This window comes from Clupea harengus, chromosome 9, assembly GCF_900700415.2.
Source record: "Clupea harengus chromosome 9, Ch_v2.0.2, whole genome shotgun sequence".
NCBI lineage: Eukaryota > Metazoa > Chordata > Actinopteri > Clupeiformes > Clupeidae > Clupea > Clupea harengus.
In genome coordinates, this window is record NC_045160.1 from 6,523,878 (window position 1) to 6,545,144 (window position 21,267).

Below are 21,267 nucleotides of genomic sequence, written 5' to 3' on the forward strand. Positions count from 1 at the left end.
TGGAATTCTAGGTTTTGCCCGGATCTTTTGTGTGTTTGCCTTTTGGACCTTTACGTTTGTAAATAAACCCTGAACTGTCTGCATCTGGTCTGCGATTGGGTCCTTTCCTGAAAACCTTGACATATTCCAGCATCACAGGACCCATCTGCACATGTTGTAGTACAATGTTCTGTCTATGTTTCCTGTGGAAATGTGAACATCGTTGCTAAAGTTAACAGTGTTCAACAGTGCATTCTTATAAAACAGGAGATGCTTCATTAAAATTTGTTATGTAACATTGTTTATAACATACGTTTTAATATATATACATATATATGTTATGTAGGCTACCGTATCGTGACACAACTAACCTACACACACGGTTAGGGATTGTGTTGTATCTTATAGCAACCTATAGGGCTACACATGCCGAGACCTGCGTCGATAGGCGTGCCTCCTTGTACGTGCGAGTTGTCAGGATGTGGTGTAGCCAGTTGGTTAAGTTGTTAAGTTTCGTTTTCAGAGGAAGCATGTCCTGGCTGGAATGACTATTGGATATCGGATATATTTGGCTCAGTCCGCAAACGTCTGGTAAACTATAATCTTTGAATCATACTGTTTGTTGTTATGATTTAGATTTTTCAGTCCGGCGTTACTATCTGGGGGTGGGGGGGGGGGAGAACACTGTAGGCTACAGATCGATTGATTGTGTTTAATACAGCCAAATCTAATTACTCAAATCGAACAATGCCCAGGAATTGTAGATCAGAGATGAATGGTTGTCTCATTCAATCAGCTGCTATCTCTTAATTAGCCTATTTATAAATATGTGCTTTGTGCTATATTGTATGTTTTATTCCTCTATGTCTTGTTCAATCACTTGTCCATCTGTAAATATAATCGAAGTTAGGACATCATGTTCTAATAGATCAAGGTGATGGCTGAGGTAATTGGTTTTAATTCCAGGTTGCTTTAAATTCAGTAAGAAGAAAGAAGAGTGGATATTCATCCCTTTGTTCAGTGCCTACTCAATCATCCAACCACCACTGCTGCAACAACAATGGGTATCAATAAGAGTAAGGAATTTTCTTTGCCTTGTCTCTTGATGATGTGAGGATGCATGTCTGCAAAAAGAACTGAACTGTTCATATCAGGATATGTGTTAGTGCTTAGTTCCAATGAGGATTGTATTCTTGCAGAGGCTGTTGCTGCTGCTGTCGGTGTCACAGCTGGAGCAGGTTGGCCTAATTTCTATTTCCTTTTCCTTTTCCATTCATCAAAATGTCTCTGTTGGGGTGGTTGTGCTTACCTACTTCGAACAGAACACTCCAAAAGGCCTGTGGAAGCTAATTAAAAGTGAGTTTCACCTCTGTTTTTAAGCTGGAACCATCGCCCTGGCGATTGTAGCCCTGCCAGCCGTGGGTTTCACTGCGACTGGCATTGCTGCAGGCTCTTTTGCTGCTAGCATGATGTCATCTGCCGCTGTCGCTAACGGAGGTGCAGTTGCAGCTGGGAGCTTAGTGGCAGTGCTCCAGTCTGCAGGTGAGAAACACACACATTTTCATATCATCTCCTGTTACCTGTTACTCCTGTCACAAATTAGCATAAGGGCTAAGTTGAAAAGACCAAATATTGTATTAGGAAGGAGAAACTAGTCAAAGTGTAATGTGTAAATAAATATATACAATTTATCAAGATCTAACAATGTAACACAATCTAATTAGGAAACCAGTCTCCTTACCTCAAACTTTTTTGTTGTTGTTTTTTTTACCCTGTGGGTCTGTCTGGTTCTTACCTCATGCAGGAGTGATTGGTCTGTCTGGAGGGGCAGTGGCTGCCGTGGGAACTGTAGGGGGCACTGTGGGTGGAGCCGTGGCAGGAGCAGGTGCATGGATGCACGAAGTGTTTGGCAAGACCAATAAGAAGACTTCCAAAGGTGACACTGGAGATGACCCTAAAGACGGCACTAAGAAGTACCCCAAAAATCATACCAAAGACACTACTGATGATGAGTCTGAGGAGGAGCTGATGGAAGGATTAAGCTTTGAGAAAGAAACAGGAACTGTAATGTACTGGAAAAAGCATTAGTGACATCCAGTCAGTGGCCATAATTCATCTCATATGTGTTTTTTCCCCAGTAAATACAAATAAATATGTGAGCTGTCTAAGTGCTTGTGAGTGGGATTGATGGAACCGCATATTGATGTTTTCCTGGCCTGATTTGTTGTTGCATGGTGGTTCTTGTGTGAGCATATAGGGGACTGATGGAACTGCAAAATAGCTATTCTACTATTATTCTGTATCATTTGTATCTGTAATATATATTGATGTTTCCTGCTCTGATTGGCTGTTGCATGGTGGTTATTGTGTGAGCATATAAATGCTCATATAGGGGACTGATATTAGAAATATTGATATTCTGTTGTTGTAAAAGACATGAACTTAGTGTAGCATTATTTTGTATCTGCAACTCATTTTAGATGTGTACTCTGTCTGTCTCACTGAGACCTGAACAAATGGCACGTCAACCCCTTCCCCCCCAGATAGCCTCTTTCCTGCTAAAAACCCTTTGTACCCTGGTATCACCCCCCTCCCCCCATAGGTGAACCCCTCACCCCACTGTCTCCCCCTTCTCACCTAAAGGGTGTGGTCATCCCCTCCCCTATTGTATTCTACCTGACTGAATTGTATAAATGCCTATATATTCTGCTATCAGGTAGGCCTTTCTCTGAGCACCAGCTGAGATGGGGTCTCCACGCCGAAATAAACTACAGAAACCTGACTTCGTCCTCCAGTCCCTTCTTCAACTTTAGCGTGCTCATTTAGATTCTATCAGGATTTTTTTTAATGGATGACTAATTCAGTTTGTTGTTATTTGAGGACAGTTAGGTGAGCAATGGGGTGTGATTCATCCTCCATCAAACTGACCATAATTCAACTTGATGATGGTATCTGTCAGAGCCTCATAACAATTACATATTTGAAAATGTCATGACTTCACGATGATTAATATGTTGCTGTAGCCTGGATACCAGACGAACTTAGCCCCGCCCACAACATTTGAGGTTGGGAAGTTCGGTCTGGCATTGCTCCGTTGGGGAGAAAATATGCCCGACCAAAAACTTTACCAGACCAATCAAATTGTCAGGGCGGGCTTTATACGATGATGGACGGATGATCAACAGTAACGTAATCAACCACGTCACCAAAGAGCGCTTGGGTTGAATTTGTTTTCAACAAACATGGCTGCAGCTGAAGAGCTGAGATGTGTAGATAGATTCTGCCATCAAGTCTGTTTTAGAAGACATCGACAGCGCATTCATTTAAAAAGAGGAACAGAGAAACGCGATCAAGACATTTGTCGATCGAAAAGATGTTTTTGCCGTCCTTCCTACGGGATTCGGTTAAAGTTTAATTTATCAGCTGGCCCGGTTCACATACTACGTTGCTCTGATTGGTTGTAGGTCTATCCAATTGAGCGAAGAGGCATTTTTTTCCCTGGTTCGGTTGAAACACGCCCCATAATCACAGCCCAATGGAGCAGTATCAGACTCATATTCTGACTGGAATTATGAGTATGACAACGTCAAGCTAATGTTGCTGAGATATAAAAAGCAAGTACAGTAATTACAATGCAATATGATTCAATGTGCCTGTTAAAATATCTTTAGAATTGTGTCGAACATGGATTTGGAGTAGAAATGCCATTCCCTTGGTTTCAAAGAACAAGTGTAACGTTAGAGGCCGGAGGACTGTTAAACCATCCTCAGGAGAAAACAAGGTGTCTGGTGTTAAGCATGTGAATTGAGGAAATTTATCTGGCGGGACTCTCAAGTAAAATGTTTTAGTTTTACCACTCAAGAAGTCATAATAATCTGTTTAGTCAACTTCACTTCTGTAGAATGATAAGACCAACTGAAGAGAATGCATTGGATTAATTGTACTGTAGTGCCATCAGGTGGCCAAAAGAACCCCCTTCCATGTCTTAATCCAGGTTTTATTATGGAGCTTCTTTAGTCACAATGGGTTTGGGATGCTTTCCAATGTGCTCTTAGATTCGGACAGGAGACCCCAATGATTGGATGACAGTTCTGTGACACTTCAAAGCTCAAATTCAAGTCAAGCAGAGACCAACTTCCTCTTCATTCTTTTCCTACAGTCCCACAAAAACAGGACCTCTAGGAAGTACATTATGTCAATCAGCCCTGATCAGTAACATGAGACTCACTGGTCTGCAGCACAGACTGAAAAAAGTGACATCAGGGGTGAATGAAGAACGGTCTTTGTTTAAGATCATGCGGTTACACACCATTTCAGTGTAGGATCAGTGTGACTGTCTGTAGAGTCTGAAAGCACATACAAAAGCTGTATAGTAATGTAATTGCAGTCTGTGCATTAACAATATGGTGCAGACATACTATAAAGCAGTGGTTCTCTGGGGGGAGTGCTGCGACCTTGCAAAGGGGGTCGTGTGGTCATGGTTCTCTCACCCACAAAATGCAAGGCGTGTACGACCTCGCAAGTGTTGCCACGGTCAGGGGCTCATAATACCTTACACCTAACTTTTCTTTTTGTGTGTGTGGGTTTGGGTTTTCACACTGTGCAAGTGTGGTTGGCCAGTCTGAAAGAGCAGTAGCTGCCATGACAACTGTAGGGGGCACAACCCTGGCAGGTGCAGGTGCATGGATGAAGGAAACCCCTTTAGTGGCCCAGCAAATTCCTCAAATGGCTTTTAATGATGTGGGAACAAGAGGGGGTGAGAGGGAGGAAAACAGAATGGGCTGTATGATCAAATAAAGTTCCTCTCTTTGTCCTTTGTTAAGAGAAAAGGTGTGACGTTAAAGGCTTATTAACACAATCCTCAGGTGAAAACAAGGTCAGGTCATAAGTATGTGACTTAATGGTCTGGCTATTTAGTCATATGCAATTCCACTGCTTTAGGATGATGAGGAAGACCAATGTGAAAAGAAAGTATTGGATTAATTGTACTTGTTGTAACTTTAAGTGTACAGTTTACATTTGACTTTGAGTTAATTATTTGACTACTGATTTAAGTGAAGTTAAGCTAAAATGAATTTGTATTGGATGTATTTAAATATGCATAATTGCCTTAGTTAATGTGATTTGAATGATTGTTTCATTAATACTGTTGTTTGATAATGCGGTAAGTTAAGTGTTATGTGTTACTACATTTCCCATAGTGCACAGCGAGTTGCACTTCTAGTTAACGGTTTCAACGGTTTGCCTGTACTGTGTGAGTGAAAAAGTGACGAGAGATTCTGCAAGTAAAAGTTCTTCGGTTTTGTACCCAGTTGTGGACCTCTATTTATTTCCTGCTGGCTAGTCAGATTAAATACAACATTGTTTGGTGCCGAAACCCGGGATATCTAGTCTGCAATGGAACACAGGAAAATGGAAGAAGAACAACTGGAGCGATTGATAAGAAAGCGTGGAGCAATGCGTGGAGCTACAACGAAAACTCCTGCAATCGTTCAACACGGAGCTAAATGAAGACAATGTGGATGTCGGACGTTTGCGTGAGTTATTGGCGAACTTGTCTGTAAAGGAAGAAACATTGCTGGATTTAGACCGTGCGATTGAACAAGGAATTGCCACGGACGATTTGGAAGCAGAAATAACGAACACAGAGGAATACAAGGAACGAGTCATCACTATGAGGAGCCGCGCACAGCGAGTGATACAGGCTAGTGACAGCGTGAGTAGCCCACGGAGATTTGTAGGTGAGAGAACTCCAACTCAGAACTCTGTTAAATTACCCAAACTGACAATTCAGAAATTTTGTGGAGATGTAAGTTTATGGAGAGACTTTTGGAACCAATTTGAGACGGCTATTCACAAGAATGAGACTCTGAGCAAAACTGAACGGTTTATCTATTTGAAATCGTACCTAACTGGCGCTGCAGCTAAGACAGTAGCAGGACTGATGCTAACAGAACGCAACTATGACCATGCGCTGGAATTACTACGTGACAGATATGGCAGGAAAGACATTGTAGTGAATATGCACATGACAAAGCTGTTGAATCTTACCCCTGTGAAGAGAGCGTCAGATGTGGTTGCTTTGAGAGAGCTCTATGATGAATGTGAGATCCAGATACGCAGTTTGGAGTCACTGGGTGTTGTATCCGAGACATATGGCAGTTTGCTCTGTCCAATTCTACTGCAGTTGATACCCGAAGAGATAGCGCTTCAGTACAGTCGCCAAAGAGGAGCGAGCGATGAATGGCAAGTGATGGAGGTGATGGAATTCCTTCAAAATGAGATCCTCAGCCGAGAGAGAACCATGCAGCTGACCAGAGGTAATAAAGAAAGGGATTACCAGAGCCACCATAAGCCATTTAAAAGGACTGACACAACTTTTGAGCTGAAACAGAGAAGACAGAGCCTGCCATCAGCTGTTGCTTTGTACACATCCAGCCAGAGGACACAGAATTGTGTATTTTGTGACAGTGCAGAGCACAAACCTGAACACTGTCCCTCACACAATGTGACTGAGCGGCGGGATATTCTGAAAAGGATGGGAAGATGCTACGTGTGCCTAGGACAACGGCACATAGCAAGAAACTGCAGAATTAAAGACGCATCCTGTTGCCAATGTGGAAAAAGACATCACAGCGCAGTATGTGTAAATGGTGCAGAACCTACACTTATCACCAGTGACAAGGTAGAAGATGTGGTCTCTTCATTCGCAACTCAGTCCATGAAGGTGAGACGTAAAGGTCATAGTACAGTGCTGCTACAGACTGCCCAAGCACATGCCGTGGGTCCAGGTGGACAGACAGTAGTGCGATGTCTGCTAGATGGCGGAAGTCAGAGGAGCTTTGTGTGTGAAAAGCAGTCAAGGGCTCTGAAGCTACCTGTGATAAGACAAGAGATTTTCACTCTCCACACATTCGGCTCCGCTGCTCCTGTGACAACCAAACGCAACACTGTGAAACTGGTTCTGGAGAACCTGTGGAATAAAGGACAGAAAATAGAAATTGAAGCGATTGAGATACCACAAGTATGCACTGCTGTGATGAAGGTTCCAGGTGAGCAGATCCAGCGTGAACTGAAAAGAAGAAGACTGCAGTTTGCAGATGCAGTTGATGATGGCGCTGATGACAGAGAGTTGTCAGTGCTAATAGGAGCGGACTACTACTGGAGCACGGTATCAGGCCGTGTAGAGAGACTTACTGATACACTTGTTGCAATTGAGAGTGTGTTTGGATGGTCTGTACAGGGCCCAGTGACAATGTCAAGCGTTACTGAAGCAACATGCATGCACATCCGCATTGAAGAAGACACACTGATTTCAAGCCAGCTGAAGGCCTTCTGGGAAATAGAATCTCTTGGCATTACGAAAGAAGAACCAAGTGATCCAGATGAAGAAGAGGCGCTTCAAAGGTTTGAAAACACAACTCAATTCAAGAATGGGCGATATGCAGTGGAGTTGCCATGGCGGCATGAGAAACCAGAACTCCCAGACAACTACAGAATCGCAAAAAGAAGATTTGAAGGACTGAAACGGAGGCTGCGGGCAGACGTAGTCTTCTTCCAGAGATATAACGAAGTGATGGAGGATTATCTGCAACAGGGCATTGTCGAGGAAGTGATTGAGGGTGAGTGCTCAACATCAAACCTCAAATACTACTTACCTCACCATGCTGTGCTCCGAGAGGACAAACTGACAACAAAGATGAGAGTGGTGTTTGATGCCTCGTCACACGAAGCTGGCTGCCCCTCCCTGAACAACTGTCTGCTGACAGGTCCGAATCTCAATCCTGACCTGCTCGGCATATTGATCAGATTTAGACTGCATGAAATTGCATTCATGGCAGACATCAAGAAGGCATTTTTGCAGATTTCTCTTGCTGAGAAAGACAGAGATGCAGTGAGATTCCTGTGGCTCACTGCCCCACCACAGGAAGACACAGGTGAGAAGCTGCGCGTGCTGAGAATGACCAGGGTGGTGTTTGGAGTGTCCCCAAGCCCCTTCCTCTTGGCAGCTACAGTGAGAAAACATCTGCAGCAGTATGGAGAACAGCACACTGCACAGCTTATCAAAGAGTCCACTGTATGTGGATGATTTTGTGGCCAGTGTCCGTGATGTCGAAGAGGCTGTGTCTGTGACGACCGAAGCAAAGGACATCATGGCCGCTGCTGGCATGGATCTATGCAAGTGGATGACGAACTCTGCAGTACTGAAAGAAAGGTGGAAAGAAACACTCATTGGCCCCACCGAAGAGCCAGAGGCCCACGGGACAGTGCTGAAGGTACTAGGCTTAGTATGGAGAACACAGACTGATGATTTTGTGTTTGACTTTAGACCCCTGCTAAAGAAGCTGACAAAGAACAGCACAAAGAGAAGCGTTCTGCAACACTCTGCCAGCATCTTTGACCCTCTCGGCTTCCTGACACCCTTTACCATACGTGTGAAATGCCTGCTGCAAGAGATGTGGGAGAGAGGGCTGAGCTGGGATGAGGAGCTGCCAGCTGATCTGAATCAACAATGGAACAGCTGGCGCTCTGAACTACCCCTGATTCACCAGATCTCTATACCGCGCTGGTATGGGAAAAAGGATGAGCAGAGAGGAAAGACATCAAGACTCCATGTGTTCTGTGATGCCAGTGAGAAGGCGTACAGTGCCGTGGCTTACCTGCAGTGGGAAGAAAAGGACGGAAAGATGGCTGTTAGCCTGGTTGCCTCAAAGTCCAGAGTGGCGCCGTTAAAGAAATTGTCACTGCCACGTCTGGAGCTGATGGGAACATTAATAGGAGCAAGGCTGGGAAGAAACCTGATAAATCTGCTGAAAATGGAAACTCATCAACTTCACATGTGGACAGATTCAATGATTGTGCTACACTGGATCCGTGGCTCTACGCACAAGTGGAAGCAGTTTGTTGCCAACAGGGTGACAGAAATCCAGACCCTTACAGACCCAGCCTCCTGGTCTCACTGTAAAGGAAAGGAAAATCCTGCTGATCTACCCACTCGTGGCCAGACTGTGGTGAGCCTGAGTCAGAGTCACCTGTGGTGGAAAGGGCCTGCATTCCTGACCTCGTCTGAACAAGAAGAAGAGTCGGATGACCAATCAGTGGAAGACGACGTGGCTGAAGAGGAAATGAAAGTACGTGAACATCTAACAGTACAGCTCGCCACTGAAGAACATGAGGCAGTAGAACAGGTGCTCGACCTACAAAGATACAGTAAGCTGAAGACAGTATTGCGAATAACAGCCTGGATAAAGAGATTCACAGACAATACACGCTCAACAACAAAGAGGAGCGGAGAGCTGACAGCAGAGGAGTTGCTTCAAGCAGAGAAGTATTGGATCAAGTCAACGCAACACCAGACCTTCAGTCAAGACGTCACTCTCCTGAATGCTGGGAAAGCATTGAACAAGGATTCAAAGATCAGAGAGTTAAGGCCTTTCCTGGATGAAGATGGATTGACGTGTGTTGGAGGCAGACTACAGGAATCAGACTTCAGCTTTCGACAACAGCACCCATGGATTTTGCCTGCAAAGAACAGATACTGTGAATTGTTAATTCAACAGAACCATGAAAACCTGATGCATGCAGGCGTGCGAGATACCCTTGTACAATTAAGAGAAAGATACTGGATAATGAGAGGGAGACAGCTGGTGAAGAGTGTTCTGTCAAGGTGCCATGTGTGCAGAAGATTCAAGGCGAAGCCTGCACAGCAGATTACTGCTCCGCTGCCCCGTGACAGAATCACAGAATCCCCTCCATTTGAAGTCACAGGTGTGGACTTTGCTGGGCCGCTATATGTCAAGGTTAGTGGTGCACTTACCAAGGCCTACATCACATTGTTCACCTGTGCTGTGACCAGAGCAGTCCATCTGGAACTAGTCTCCAGTCAGTCGACAGAGCATTTCCTGTTGGCTTTGAAAAGATTTATCGCTAGAAGGGGACTATGTAAGGTGATTTATTCAGATAACGCGAAGACATTCAAGCGTGCTGACCAAGACATGAAAGAACTGTGGAGAAGCATCAAAGATCCACAGCTCCTAGAATACTTCTCACAGAGGGGTATAAGCTGGCGATTTATCGCTGAACGAGCCGCCTGGTGGGGTGGTTTCTGGGAACGACTAGTCCGGTCAGTGAAAACCTGTCTGAGAAAGGTGTTAGGACGAGCTTCCCTCAGCTTTGAAGAACTGACCACCATCCTCACAGAGGTGGAAGCCACCTTGAACTCCAGACCACTTACCTTTGTCAACAATGACCCTGATGAGCCGCAGCCGCTGACACCTGCCCATTTCCTTGTGGGAAAAAGACTCACCTCCCTGCCACCGAAGCAGCTTCTAGCTGCCAGCGGGAATAACACAACTTTGAACAGAGAGGAGATGACCAAGAGATGGCGTTACCGGCAGCGCCTCATGACAAGTTTCTGGAGCAGCTGGAGAAAGGACTATCTGTTGGACCTGAAGTCAGCTCATCGCTGTGACACCCTGCAACCTACCTTATTGAAGGTGGGCGACATTGTTCTCCTTGGAGATGACAACATGCCACGACAGACCTGGAAGCTGGGAAGAGTTCATGAACTGTTTCCAGGCCGTGATGGGAAAGTGAGGTCCTGTGCAGTCCGCACAGCATCAGGGACTTTACTGAGAAGACCAGTTCAACTGCTATATCCTTTGGAGACTGAGTGATGAACTATAGTTCATCGGGGGGGGAGGATGTTGTAACTTTAAGTGTACAGTTTACATTTGACTTTGAGTTAATTATTTGACTACTGATTTAAGTGAAGTTAAGCTAAAATGAATTTGTATTGGATGTATTTAAATATGCATAATTGCCTTAGTTAATGTGATTTGAATGATTGTTTCATTAATACTGTTGTTTGATAATGCGGTAAGTTAAGTGTTATGTGTTACTACATTTCCCATAGTGCACAGCGAGTTGCACTTCTAGTTAACGGTTTCAACGGTTTGCCTGTACTGTGTGAGTGAAAAAGTGACGAGAGATTCTGCAAGTAAAAGTTCTGTCTAGTTGCTGGCTAGTCAGATTAAATACAACAGTACTGTAGTGCCATCAAGTAACCAATAGTGATAGCACTACTTGTATTGTATTGCACCAACACAACCTTGAGGCTGTGTGAAAGTCCAGGTATAGACTAAATATGATGAATTCAATTCAATTCAATTCAATTTCATTTATATAGCGCCATAACAATACAATTGTCTCTAGGCGCTTTACAGAGCCCAGAGCCTGAAACCCCCTTAGTGCAAGCACAATGGCAACACGGGCAAGAAAAAACTCCCTGTTAGTCTGGAAGGAACCTTAAGCAGAACCACGGCACATAAGGGGGAACCCATCTGCTTGAGGTCGGCCGGGTGGAGATAGGAAGGGGGGAAGGGGGGAGGGTTGTGTGGTAGAAGGGGAAGGGAAACAACAAGTGTTGTACATAGCCTGCATTTGGTAGATGTACATAATATATATACAGACATCCAGTGGTAAATACATGGTACAGACAAGACCAGTTTAGTGGATATACACTGTGCTGATAGGGTTACTATTACAGGGGTAAGGGGAGTAGGAACAGAGAAACATGTCGATGGTGGCAATAATATATATTGTATATAAATGCTAGCATAGGGTATGAGGTAGAGTAAGTGTACGGCAGTGCGGTGGAGGTGGGTGCAATTGGTCGAGGGTTTCTGCAGGTAGACCGGGTGGAGAGACTACAGCAGCGTCCCATGGCGAAGATAGTCTAGATTAGGAGAGAAAGAAAAAAAACAGAGTGAGTGGGTTATTATAGGCATTAGCAATGTGATAAGAAAGGAGAGGGAGAGGGAGAGAGAGAGAGGCTGCCTGGCTGGGTGTATGGGGATTTTATTTAGTATTTAGTTGGCTGGTGACAGTCGCAATACGCGCCGTGTGCTGTACCCGGGATCTTCCGCACTCCTTCACGGTACAACGTACGCTGTCTGTAGCCCAGTTATGTTGATTAGGGGGGTATTGCATGTGTTTTAGATGTGTTTAGCTATGCTGGCATTTAGCATTTAGTTTGGTTTGGCATTTAGTTTGGTTTAACATTAGTTATGTTTAGTTTAGCCATTTAGCAATTATTTGGTTTGGTACATATGGAGATTTTAGTCGTAAGCTTTGTTAGGGTTGCAGGGTACAACATACGCTGTCTGTAGCCCAGTGATGTACGTTGTTTTTTTTTTGTTTGTTTTTTCTTCTTCTTATGTGTTCAGTTATGTCTAGTTATGCTTGCTGACTGGCTGGCCCAGCAGGTGATGGGTTTGTTGACGCAATTACTTGTGGCTATAGGATGCACTAAAGAGGAATGTCTTTAGTCTTGATTTGAATATAGGTAGGGTGTCTGCATCTCGGATGGAGGCAGGGAGATTGTTCCAGAGGAGGGGGGCTCGGTAGCTAAAGGCTCTGCCTCCTACTGTGGTTTTTGATATTCTTGGAATTACAAGGAGGCCTGCACTCTGGGAACGCAGCGGTCTTGGAGGGCAGTAGGGGACAACTAGTTCCTTAAGGTAGTTTGGAGCCAGGTCATTTAGGGCTTTGTATGTTAGCAGGAGTACTTTGAAATCAATTCTACTTTTGACAGGGAGCCAATGCAGAGAGGCAAGTACAGGTGAGATGTGCTCATATTTTTTTGTTCTGGTGAGTGTACGGGCAGCAGCGTTCTGTATAAGTTGGAGGCTCTTTATTGAGTTGATGCTGCATCCGGACAGGAGAGCATTGCAGTAATCTAGTCGGGAAGTAATAAATGCGTGGATTAGTTTTTCTGCATCTTGGAGGGATAGGACTTTTCTAATTTTGGCAATATTGCGTAAATGAAAAAATGATGTCTTTGAGATCTGTTTTATGTGTGAGTCAAATAGGAGGTCTTGGTTGATAGTTACACCAAGGTTTTTGATGCTAGTATTGGGTGTTGGGATGCCATCGAGTGTGGATAGATGGCTAGATAGTGTCATTCTCAATTGACCGGGGCCTACAAGCATAACCTCAGTTTTATCAGAGTTGAGGAGCAGGAAGTTGTTAGCCATCCAAAATTTTACATCTTGCAGGCAAGTTTCTATCTTGGGTAAATGTACAATTTCATCAGGTTTCATGGATAGGTAGAGTTGGGTGTCATCAGCATTGCAGTGGAAGTTAATGCCATGGTTCCTTATGACAGCACCTAAGGGTGGCATGTAAAGGGAAAAGAGCAGTGGTCCGAGGACAGAGCCTTGGGGAACACCGTAGCTTACTCTAGTGTGATTGGATGACTTCTCATGGACATGAACGAATTGATGGCGATCAGAGAGGTAAGATCTAAACCAGGATAAGGCACAGCCTTTGATGCCAACATGATATTCAAGTCTCTGTAATAGGATATGGTGATCTATAGTGTCGAAGGCGGCACTAAGGTCTAGGAGAACTAGTATTGAGGTGCACCCATGATCGGATGCGATTAGTAGGTCATTCAGGGCTTTGACTAAGGCCGTTTCAGTGCTGTGGTGGGCTCTAAAGCCAGATTGGAGGGTTTCTTCGATTTTGTTTTGGTGTAGAAACGAAGTAAGTTGCTTAGCTACTATTTTTTCAAGTATTTTTGACAAGAAGGGGAGGTTAGATATGGGTCTATAGTTAGCTAGATTATCAGGATCAAGGTTAGGTTTTTTGAGAGATGGTTTGATCACTGCTATTTTAAATGATTTGGGGACGTATCCGGAAATTAGTGAATCATTCATTACATTAAGTAATGTCTCACTTAATAACGGTAGTGCATATTTAAGAAGTTTTGTGGGGATAGGGTCTAGTAGGCACGTCGATGATTTAGATGAGAGGATCAGGGAGTTTAGTTCAGGGAGGTCAATGGGTGCGAAGGATTCAAGGAGAGCACAAGGTTTAAGGGGTGTTGCCATAGCCATAGGGCATTTTGGAAGAGGTGTAAGGTCATAGAGGGGGAGGAGACTATGAATTTGTTCTCTTATTGTTAGAATTTTGTTATTGAAAAAGGTCATGAAATCATTACCACTAAAGCTTATGGGAACAGAATGTTCGATTGTATTGTGTTTTTTGTTAGCCTAGAAATGGTGTTAAATAGGAACTTTGGGTTGTTTTTATTATTGTCAATCAATGAAGAATAGTAAGCCGATTTTGCCTCAGAAAGTACTCGTTTATAGCTTAGAAGACTATCCTTCCATGCCAGGTGGAATACCTCAAGTTTGGTGGAGTACCATTTTTTTTCTAGTTTTCGTGTGGTTTGTTTAAGTGCACGAGTCTGATCAGTGTACCATGGGGCCAGTCTTTTCAGTTTACTTATTGTCTTTTTTAGTGGCGCAACAGCGTCAAGGGTTGAGTGGAGCACATGTATGACGCCATCCGTTAGTAGGTCGATATGGGGTGGGGGTGTGCGTACGTCATTTACTTTGCCAGTGGTAGGAGCTGTGGCAAGAGCGACTGGTAGTTTTGATATGAATTCTGCTGTAGTCCTGTCGGATAGACAGCGGCTGTAGAAGTAGGTTAATTCCGTCGTTGAATGTAATTCCGTTGTTGAATGTAATTAGGTGGTGATCTGAAAGGGCAGTATTTTGAGGTAGAACTAGAGGGCGGTCAATTTCTAGGCCATGTGTTAATACAAGGTCAATGGTGTGATTATGGTGGTGAGTTGGTGTGTTTACATGTTGGGAGAACCCGATAGAGTCTATTAGTGATTGGAATGCAATTGTAAGGCTATTATTTTCATTATCCATGTGGATATTAAAATCTCCCACTATGAGGATTTTATCAGAGTTTACAACCAGGGCGGATAGGAAGTCGGAAAATTCAGATAAAAATTCAGTGTAGGGGCCTGGTGGTCTATATAGTGTCACAAGAGTGACCGGCTGAGTGGCTTTTGAGTTTGGATGCATAAGATGAAGTACGAGGACTTCAAATGATGCAAATTAAAATTTAGGTCTTGGGGAAATACATAGGTTAGCGAGGGAAATTGTAGCTACTCCACCTCCACGCCCTGTGCTGCGGGGGATGTGGCAGTTAACATGACTTGGAGGGCTGGACTCATTTAAGGCTAGGAATAAATCTGGTTTTAGCCAGGTTTCAGTTAGGAAAAGTATTTATAAGTGCACCTTTTGATGTTAAGGACCGAATGTTAATAAGGCCCAGTTTTAGGATTGTACAAGTTTCATTGTGTGCTGATAAAGTTTGTATCTTTATTAGATTTTCCTGATTAATACTTCTTTTAGTGTGATTTGCGTTGGGTTTGTACGTTCTGGGTATAGATACCATTTGTATATGGTTTAATATGGGCAAAGAGTGTACTGGTGCAGCCAAAGTTAGTGTGGTCTGCCTTCCAGTGAATGGAGCTCCCTTTTACATTCTGAATTGGGTTTCTCAATAGGATGTATCAATATGCATTGTTTATTCCTTGTGTCAGTAGCAAACCCACAATCACACACAAATAAGTGTACAACCAGTGCCCTTACATTTCTCTGCTCTGTGCTTCTAATGTCAGGTTGATTGACATTGAGTAATGTCACGCTTACTTTCACCTTCACCTCTTGCTTGGCTTGTATTCTTCCTCACTTGTAAGTCGCTTTGGATAAAAAAAGGACCGCCACACAAGTCAGTTACAGGATAGGCACACGTGGCAGAGTAATGGAGCCAGGGATGGATGGGAAGGTTGACGTAATTTGTCAGAGTTGTCATCCAAAGCTCTTTTCTAATTGTGTGTCCAATTGTGTGTCCTTCCCATCTCTATTCCTTTTATAAAGCTCACATTGGGCTTGCGGTTCCTATGTGCTCATAGATTAGGACAGGAGACCATAATGATTGGACAACACTTACAGTCATGGATACAAATATTGGCACCCCTGCACTTCTGTCAGATAATGCACCACTTCTCCCAGAAAATTGTTGCAATTACAAATGCTTTGGTACTCACATGTTTATTTTCTATTGTTTGCATTGGAACAACACAAAAAAGCAGAGAAGAAAAGCCAAATCTGATATATTTCCACACAAAACTCCAAAAATAGACTGGACAAACACAGCTCAGCTCTGGCCTTGTTTATCTCCGGCCCACTGGGGGCCTGCACAGACTGAAAGAAGTGACATCGTGTGTGAATAAAGAACGATCTTTGTTTTATCTCTCATCCAAAGATCATGCGCCTCAAGCCAACCTAGGGTTAGGGGTTACACGATGTCTGATGACGAGAGTCTGATGACACTCACATGGTTTCAAAAGCTGTATTACCACATCATTGCGGCCCTTGCATTTACCTTGTGGTAAGACCAAACTCTAGAAGATCTATGTGACAAGAAGTTGTTTTGTCTTGCCATCAAGTGGAGGCTGGTGAGAATCCACTGCCAGATCACCTATCTGACTAAACACCTCTCCCTTCCTTCTGGCCCCACCCCCTTCTCTTTCTACACTTCTTGAGCAGTCTGCAGACGGATGGGTCCAACCATCTGAGCTGGGTTCTGCTTAAGGTTTCCTTTTGTTAACAGTACGTTTTTCTTTGCCTCTGTTGCCTATGTGCTTAGTCTAGGATGTGCAGCCCGCAGGATGAAAATACTCTGGAGCTCCCCCTATTGGTACAAGCCAGTATTAGCACACGGCCTCAAGAATGACCAGATTGAGCTACAACCCCCTCTCCCCTTTTAGCTATAAGATGTTTTTAACAGCTATACAATAGATGAGGTGGAAGGAGAGTCAGCTGGATCGGACAGGGCCTCATCAGCGAATGACAAGCATTGACACCAAACAAGCATAACTATTTCCAGCTGACTCTCGAAGCAGTGGGAAAGGTGATTAGAAGATGGAAAGGGAACTGACCTCTGTCTCCAAACCTGCAGACACTGTATCCAATGTGTTTGAACGTCTAGGGTACAGGTCAGTGCTTGGTAAAAATGGACAGCTGTGGTGAAGCTGAAGGTTTTAAGGCAGATCCAAGAGCTTCATCTGAACTCAAGACATCATGCACTGATGCTGTTTTGACAGCAAGTTGGCCCTTGTAAGCCAGACAGTCCACAGTCTCTGGCCCTGCATCAAGTGCTACAGATATGCAAGGGATGGGTTTGGGCAGTGGGCAGGTCTGCTTGACACTGGCTTGAGAAAGATGCCAGACCTTCACTGGAAGTCAAGGTCAGATTGTTCAGTGTATCCGGGACGGTTTTAACAACACTTTTGTCAGTGCAGGACACCTCTGCTGATGCCTTTGAGAATTCTGACACTGGCTGCAAAAGTTTAATAGGACTGGTATTATGTGACGGGTTGATGGTAACTGAGTACATTCTGCGACATCCTTTCATGCTTTTCACTGATGTCCTTCTCAAGACTACTGGTGGCTGGAATGAGATTTCAATTTTCTTCATCTGGTTCTTCCACAGCGGTGATAGTTTCATTACCACCAGCAGCATGCTGGTGAGACATCCATGTCTATAAATGTATGTGTCACAATGGGGAAATTCTCTCAGTGTGTACTCCACATGGACTAGGACTCATGGCGTGGTTTGACAGTCAAAGCCTGGCAGTTTTGAGTAGTCTGGTGAAGAGGTTTGAGAGCCTGCCTGAGTCCACCATTCTTACTTCATCCAGCATAATCCCAAGGAATTTGTGAGCAAATTCCTCTGATTTTTCTGCACCTTCAGGGTCTGGAAGACCCTTTTTGATGGACACAATGGCCTGGCTAATGACCATTCTGGCAGAGGCCTTTGTAGTTTTGACATTTTCGTCTGAGGTCTCTTTCTTGAATGTTTCATTTTCAGGGTAGTGGAACAGACTCTTTCCTCAGCAGCATCTATGCAAGGTTCTAAGGAACACCCACTGATATGAAGATCACATTGTGTAACTTCCAAAGGAATGCTGGGACATTCTGTGTTCTGTAAAAGATCCATCATTGCTTCTGTCACGTTGTCAACCAGTTCACATCCTGTAGCCTGGATAAAGACCATTCTGTCAGGGGTAGAGTCTGATTTCTCTAATTCTTCCATGAGAACACCACTCACTGCTTCAGTGGCCTTTGTGCTTTGTGACCAAAGTTTCCTTGCAGTTGCCTTTGTGCTGTCCCACTTTGGGAGGCTAACTTGTTGACTTGCTCAATTTACATTTACATTTACATTTAGTCATTTAGCAGACGCTTTTGTCCAAAGCGACGTACAAGGGAGAGAACAGTCAAGCTAAGAGCAATAAAAAAGCATGGTGTAACAATAAATACTACTTTACATGAGAATTAGAAAAAACAACAACCTAGAAAAGAGGAAAAAGAAGTGCAGGAATGTAACTGCTGAAGTGCAAGTTAAGCGCTAGTCAGGTGCCAGTTAGGAGGGGAGGTGCTCTCTGAAGAGTTGGGTCTTCAAAAGCTTCTTGAAGGTAGAGAGGGACGCCCCTGCTCTGGTAGTACTAGGCAGTTCGTTCCACCAACGTGGAACTACAAATGAAAATAGTCTGGATTGCCGTGCTTGCACGGACGGCAGTGCCAAACGACGCTCACTAGACGAGCGCAGCGTCCTGGGTGTAACATTTGCCCTTACAAGAGCATTTAGGTAGGTGGGAGCAGAAGAGTGTTGCCCCCACTTCCTTTCGGTCATTTGCATCAAAGCAGTTTTTTATATTGTTTGCTATGGATGTCATGATTGCACCAGTGACTGATTCAAAGCCAGAATGGTCTTCCTTAGGTAGTCAATTGGCACTGAGAAGAGTGATGACTTGCACTTGACTCTGTTGGGATTATTTCAAAGGGTCCTCCAGTTTTCCTGAAATGTTGCATAATGATGGAACCAATTACATTATTGAGATGGAGAAGCATCATTCTAACCGTTGCACTGTGGGCGGGAGGATTTTTTTTCCAAATGGACTCCTCAGTTATTCCAAATAACAAATAAAGAGGTCTCCCTTGCATTGAGATCTGGGACCTTCAATAAAACATTTAAAACGGCATCATCAATCTTTATTCTGTTTAGCTTTTATGCACTTATTCCAAATATGTAAGAAGAATTACTGTCTAAAAACGTATAGAGAACTTAACGTTGACATGAGACTGGATGTGCAACAAAAAAAAAATTAATTAGACAATTAAACATTATTTTCTTCAATTAATCATAAAAATACATGACAGTTACACAATTTAGTCACGTGAGTACATACCACAAGTGAATAATTTGTGCTTTACATTTCCACAAAGAATCAGGTAACTGGATGTTTTGCAAATAGAGCTGTAACTCTAGCAGACACAAGAATCTGAGCACATCTGAGCACACTCAAACGAGCATTGAGGTGTTGCAGTACATACCAGTGTGAGAGTTCCTCTGGGTAAACAGTCACTCTTGGTAAACAAAGAGATCTGATGGGAACGTCCAGTATTTCACTGAGGGCCGGGAGGAGATGGTGAAGAGCCGTATGGGCAACTGTCTCAGCAACATTTGAGCACATTTGGCCAAGATCAGGATTGGTCATCTGAGAAAAACCAAGCAGAAAATCATCATAAGACATTATAAGGAATACGAGAGTGAATCCATTGTAATTCAAATTAAAATCTTTGTGTAAAATAAAATCTATTTCAACGCATTCAGAAACATTGTAAATAAATAAATGGATGTTAATAGATGGAAAATTCACTGGTTCACATAGTGCCTGGTGGACTATTTTCCATTGCCTACAGCGAAAAATGGCCATTAGATAGATGTAAAGCATGTATTTTTTTTAAAGCAACCTAAAATACTTATTAACTTAAGTAGGCCTGTCATACTCGTCCGTCATGTTCTCCACAAGATGACGGATCATTGGAGATGTTAACCTCCCAGGGAAACAGACAGAGAGAGAGAGAGAGAGAGAGAGAGAGAGAGGGAAACAGACAGAGAAAGAGAGAGGGGGGGAAACAGACAGAGAGAGAGAGAGATTGCCCAGTTTAGAGTGGGCAATATCTTTTTACCAAAAAAATGTTCATCATTTCATCCAAACTTATTAAACAAAATGATTTACATATTATGTACACTATTTACACTTTCTTCTGGGGAGTTAAAGAATTCGCAGAGCAACTCCCAAGTGTGAAGGGCTTCCCTGGGTCCTCTATTGCCACCCATGTGTCTAAGTCACTTTGAAGATGACTTTCTCCATCCCTTTGTCTCTCGATGAGCTCTCTGTCCCTAGGGTTTAGTAGGTAGTTGCGGAGCACATGACTATCGTGTCTACATGACATGGCAGCATGCATATCCTGGTGTAGAACACCCTCCATCTGGCAGCAAGAATTCCGAACGCACACTCTACAGTCATTCTTGCCCTTGAAAGCCTGTAGTTAAAGTTCTGCTTTGGCCTTGAAAGGTTGCTGCCAGGGTAGGGTCTCATTAAAGTAGCACAATGGAGGAATTGCTAATCGCTAAGGAGATGCTAGCGGCTAAACCTAGCGAAACCTCTTGAAATGTGCTTACTTTGACACTATGACAAACTAGTGAGTCAACAACTTTCCTAACACAGTCAAACATCAAGCAAGTGCAAACACAAGACAAAGCAAGACGGCAAATAAGCTACTTACTAGTTCGGCAGACAGTAGAAACCGGGCGGCTTCAGGCAAACCTACATAACGCAGTAATATGCCTACGGACCCTGGTATGGCAATGGCACGGAGGCGATTCTCCATATTAAAAATCATTGTAGCGTCCCAATTTTGTTTAAGCTGTTTTTTTTTTATGGTAAAACTGCTAATCCTAACCCTGAAGTACAATTACTACATAATGCCACTTTAAGTAACGTGTAGGGCTGGGCGGTATGACGGTATATACCGTGCAACGGTAGAAATGTGTCTACCGGGAGAGATTTGGCCATACCGTTTCAACCGCGGTATACTCTTATTTTGAAATCCAATCGATTTATTTTTAGATAATGACCTCCGAGCTATACTTCATCCCTCTTATTATACAGTAACTCGCCAAAACAATAGACATTCCTCCAAAAATACCTCTTTAACGATTTTGTAGCCGTTTTGTGATTTCTGCTGAGAAATAAAATAGAACTCTAAAGTTTCAGGTGTTGTGTAGCAACCCATTACTTCCCGTTACGTTAAATGACCGGACTACTTGCGGAATGATATGAAAGATGGTCAGCGGTCATTACATTTTCGCAGCAGTGAAAATAAAGAAATTACAGACCTGCGAACGTTGGGGTGGCCCATTCAAATCAACGGAACTTTTTTGAACATTCTGAAGAGCCGTATAATACGATACCCAGTACAATTTTTAAGCACATAACCTGCAAGGACTGTCATGCCTACTTGTTGAGTAATCCTCGACTGTTGGGCAAGATTCAATATACTGAAAAAT

The 21,267-nt window shown here is 43.6% G+C and overlaps 1 protein-coding gene across 2 annotated transcripts; it reads left to right on the forward strand.

The window, feature by feature from the left end:
- The first annotated feature begins 559 nt into the window (after positions 1–559).
- Positions 560–2,172, forward strand: LOC105898203 (interferon alpha-inducible protein 27-like protein 1). 2 transcript variants are annotated; one of them, XM_031574155.2, is made up of 5 exons: positions 560–570; positions 946–1,055; positions 1,179–1,217; positions 1,360–1,521; positions 1,784–2,166. In XM_031574155.2, exons 2-5 carry the CDS (start codon positions 1,040–1,042, stop codon positions 2,065–2,067), a joined length of 501 nt encoding a protein of 166 aa, XP_031430015.1. In that variant the 5' UTR covers positions 560–570; positions 946–1,039; the 3' UTR covers positions 2,068–2,166. The 2 variants fall into 2 exon arrangements, with proteins under 2 accessions (XP_031430015.1, XP_031430014.1); XM_031574154.2 differs by having other exon boundaries at positions 946–1,217; positions 1,784–2,172.
- The last annotated feature ends 19,095 nt before the right edge of the window (positions 2,173–21,267 follow it).

Coding starts and splice junctions, on each gene's coding strand:
- LOC105898203 (XM_031574154.2), top strand. CDS start 1,100: ATGTCTGCAAAAAGAACTGAACTGTTCATATCAGGATATGTGTTAGTG. Junction 1,218..1,359: donor CGGTGTCACAGCTGGAGCAG/GTTGGCCTAATT, acceptor TCTGTTTTTAAG/CTGGAACCATCGCCCTGGCG. Junction 1,522..1,783: donor GGCAGTGCTCCAGTCTGCAG/GTGAGAAACACA, acceptor TACCTCATGCAG/GAGTGATTGGTCTGTCTGGA.